Source organism: Macadamia integrifolia, chromosome 14, assembly GCF_013358625.1.
Source record: "Macadamia integrifolia cultivar HAES 741 chromosome 14, SCU_Mint_v3, whole genome shotgun sequence".
Classification (NCBI taxonomy): domain Eukaryota; kingdom Viridiplantae; phylum Streptophyta; class Magnoliopsida; order Proteales; family Proteaceae; genus Macadamia; species Macadamia integrifolia.
Window position 1 is genome coordinate 17603193 of NC_056570.1, and position 4281 is coordinate 17607473.

The following is a 4281-nucleotide window of genomic DNA, read 5'->3' on the forward strand; positions in this document are numbered from 1 at the left end:
TACCTTCCTTTGGCTTGACCCTTGGCTCCCCAATGGAGTCCTCTATCATACTCTCAGTGCCAGAAATATATACAACTCAAGATTGCCCAAGCTTGCCCTCGTGGCTGATATTATTTCTTCGGGCTCATGGTCCCCCCCAGCTACCTCCTTGAGCCAGCTTCAGGATATTTAGAACTCCCTGCCAGTCATCTCGGATGCCCAGAGGCAAAGTCAGGACTCCACTCTTTGGATGCCCTCTTCTTCGAAAGTCTTCTCCACCAAAGCTGCGTGGGAATTTGTTAGAACTCATGCTCTGGCCACTCCCTGGCATAGCCTGCTCTGGTTTCCTCACCACATTCCGAGACATAGCTTCACGGCTTGGAGAGTATTCACTAACTCCTTACCTACACATTGCTTCCTCATCCAAAGAGGCATCCTAGTAGATCCTTTGTGCATCCTTTGTGGGAATGAGCCGGAATCTGTGGACCATCTCTTCTTTGATTGCACAGTTTCCAAATCCATTTGGAAATCGGTTCTTGCTAAATGTTGGCCTGCTACTAAAGAATCCTCCCTTTCCATAGGGAATGGATCTGGATGGACATAACTTTCCGGGGCAAGTCTAGATGCAACCTTGTGGGAAAGCTTGCCTTATGTGCAACTAGCAATCAGATGTGGATGGAAAGAAATCATAGGAAATGGACCTCCAACTCTCGCTCTCTGGATAAGATTTGAGGCTCCATCTCCTTCGATGTCAAAGCAAAGATCTCAAGGCTCTCTTCTCCCTGTAATTCATCCATTAGGAATTTTTACATTGTAAATTCCTGGGAGCTGCCTAACTCCATTATCAGGAATGCGTCCCCTTAAGATGGGCCTCTTTCTTCCTTCCTCCCTTCTCTAAGGGTTGTATGTTTTTTTTCCTTCTTCTTGGTAATGGATTATTTATTCACCCAAAAAAAAAGTATTAGACCACAAAAAATTCAACGAAATCAACCAAAATATGCATTAGGAGTGAAGAAAAATGATTTAATAGTACACAATGTTAAAGTGTTACAAGTAATCAAGTACAAGTGACAACCTAGCTTAGAAGTTAGAACACCCCTGCCAAATTGTTCCTCCAACTTTATGGCAGTACGACATAGAGTTCCAGGAAGGCATAAACTTTATGGGAAAATGGGTATACGTCTAAGTTGGAATCTTACACAAATCTTGTTCAAATGCAATAAATTGTTGCTGTAGATGCATTGTAGTAGTCCCTAACACTTTGTTCTACCAATAAATGTCGGTGATTTGGCAAAAAAGACCAAATCAATTTTTTTTTTAATGATTTTTTCTCTTATAATAGGAGAAACCACTCGAAACTCCAGAAATGGGTTGAAATCTCGGCCAAAATGCCCAAATTTCCGTCGAGACAATGCTTTTACATGCACTGTTATGTACTGAAACCAAATTGGAACCGAAATTTTGGTCGAAATGCTGAAAAGCCTTGCATTGCTAACAATTCGCACCCAATTTTCTTGGAAACGAAATATTTCTCGAATTCTCGGTGGTTTCAACCTAGATTTTGAATTATGTTTTCACCATTACAATACTAGCAACCTAAGGATGCCTAACGAATGCTCAGTCATGAGTTGCTTCATTTGAATTCAATTGGAGAGGTCTGTACTGTTGGTTGTGCGCTTTCATTACTTTCTTTTAATGATTCATTGTTGAAACATCCCCTAGAATGTCAGTTGTTGAACTCTCCCTCGCCCATTGATATGAGTAGATGAATTAGACCCTAGTCCATGTGTTGTGATAAAGTCAGTGTCTTTAGTTTTGTACAGATTAAGTCAAAATCTTGATTATCCAGGAGCACAGACAAATAAACGTCACTTTTGCTACTGATTATTGAGATTGTTTCTGATCTACTTCACTTACTTTATGAGTGGCAGCTTTAAGTGAAGTAGCAGTTCCAACCGCAATGGTTATTGCATTTTCAAAATGTTTTATGGATCGACACCTTGAGTTCACTGATAGCTTTCTTGCTTCGCAGGTTTGACAAGGAGCTGAATAAGGATGTTGCTATTAAAGTTATTGATTTAGAAGAAGCGTGAGTACAAATATCATAAATTTATTTATTTATTTTTTTGAATTGGTATTGAAATTTCTCTCCTTTTTGATAAATGCTTACTGCTATTAACAACTAGCTGCCTCTCCTCCCTCCCTGGCCCGCAAAGAAAAAAAGAAAACCCTTATCCTCTTTTCGCTGTGCTAAAGATGGGTCTTGTTAGGGGTTGATTATTATTAGTTTTAACCCATCTTGTTATCCTTCTGACTCTAAGTTTGCTTGCATAGCAAGTGTCTATTGGTACTGATGTATTCAGAAAGCCATCCTTTGGTGTAAATAAATATTTATTTGGAACTGATGTAAGCTTTGATAACATTGCCCTGTTGCTCTATACCAGAAGTATTTATCTATAGTATCATATATATATATATATATATATATGCCATTACTAATCAGAGAAAAAGAGAAAATACATAAAAGAGAGTTTCTACAAGTTTGATGAGTACCACATGGTACTGATAATCTTTCCAACTGCAAAATTGTGTGAATAGCATGGTACTTTTCTTATGAACTGGTTCTAATTGAATGTGGCTTATGTGCAGTGTCATATATATAAAAGAGAGCTTCTACAAGTTTGATGAGTACCACATTGTTTTCTTATTGCAAAGAAAGCTGAATGAGGAATCTGGATCTTTTATACTTGTTAAATTTTTTTATTTTTTCCTTTATTTATTTTTATTATTATTTTTTTGTAACTTTATGAGTGAGCTATAGATATGGCCGTAGAGAGCGGAATGCCATATTGGCATAACAGGATATATTTGGCTGGCCCCAGGTAGTTGGGTTTAGGCTTAGTTAGTGAGTTGAATTATTTATATTTTAGAGTGTGCATGTAGAAATGTGTTTGATTGCGGGACACAAATGTTTCTTTTAAATATTGGTTTTGCTAGATGGCATGGACTTCCTATGAGTGCTTTACAAGTAACAAATTTTTTGTCCCAAAATTTTCAACATGCAAATTTATCTTCAACTGTTATTCTCACATAGATGTTTTCATGGTCTTTTGTAGAGAGGATGAGATTGAAGATATTCAAAAGGTACTCTTTTGCATTCTTGGTCTAACATTGAACTGGTTCTTTAATGGTTATGTTCTTTAATTCTTCTCCTTCCAGGAAATCGCAGTTTTGTCCCAATGCCGATGTTCATATATTACCGAGTACTATGGGTCATTTCTCCACCAAACCAAACTATGGATAATAATGGAGTACATGGCTGGTGGTTCTGTTGCTGACCTGGTAGGTTTCTCTGTTTCTTTTTTGATTTCAACATGAAATTGAATTTCTGTTTTCCACATATTTCTTCTGTCAGTAACTTTGGATTTTTTGTCACCTATATAGCACTGAATCACTGATGCTGTACATAACCTATAAATGGCCCTGTTTGAAAGGAACATTGGGATGCCACTTGGGATGTGAGATGGTAATCCTGACTATTTACCATCCTTTGGGTATTCCACTGTCCGTGCCACGAAAATCATTAATCAGTCAATCTTCCTGTCCCAAACACTTTCAGAAATACTGATGAATGACGAGCCATGGATCTTGAGGATCCTTTGTTTGAAAAATCTTATTTTGGCCTGTTAAGGGTGCCATTGAGTCAGAGACACCATGGTATGCTGTAAACATTGCTCATCAGAAGAATAGGTTCCTTTATACATCATCAATCATGGAGTCCCACATAGGTTTAAAAGTTTTCATAGTGAATATCCTCCAATAGAAAATAGAGAAACCAAAGTAAAGAATAGAAATGCACAAAAACTTCTGATAAACAGATCATTTGATTCATCTATTAATGCTCTGAAAATCCAAATTGTGGATCTTAAATGCGAGCTGGCCCAATGATCAAATCTATGATCACATCTTAGTTGTAACGGAGCCACTGTATTGTTAAGGGAAGAAATCAGATCAATGAAAGGGAAGGGAGAAGAGATGAAAATCGATCTTCTTGCAGGAAGAAGAGAGAAAACTTGTGGAAGAAGAGAGAATAGAACAAAGAGAAAGAGAATAAATCAGATGCGGGATACCAATCTCATATGCCAAGCTCAACAATATTGGAACTCTTACGAAAAAAAAAAAAAACTCATTCTTTACTCAACTTATCTTCAACTGATGATGGGGGGTGCATTTTTTTTGGGTGAATAAATAAATTTATATCCAAAGCAGAAAAGAAAATACAAGGGAAAAAGGGGGGGGGGG

The 4281-nt window shown here is 37.6% G+C and overlaps 1 protein-coding gene across 5 annotated transcripts in view; it reads left to right on the plus strand.

The window, feature by feature from the left end:
* The window catches only part of LOC122061641 (germinal center kinase 1-like), a 50517-nt gene that overhangs the window by 6595 nt on the left and 39641 nt on the right, over window positions 1-4281 (plus strand). For 4 of the 5 annotated variants that reach the window (XM_042625047.1, XM_042625048.1, XM_042625049.1 and 1 more), the window contains exons 3-5: window positions 2012-2068; window positions 3096-3123; window positions 3199-3321. In XM_042625047.1, coding sequence (XP_042480981.1) covers window positions 2012-2068; window positions 3096-3123; window positions 3199-3321 — 208 coding nt within the window. Of the gene's footprint in view, window positions 1-2011; window positions 2069-3095; window positions 3124-3198; window positions 3322-4281 lie in introns of those variants that run through there. The other variant, XM_042625050.1, reaches the window with a different exon arrangement.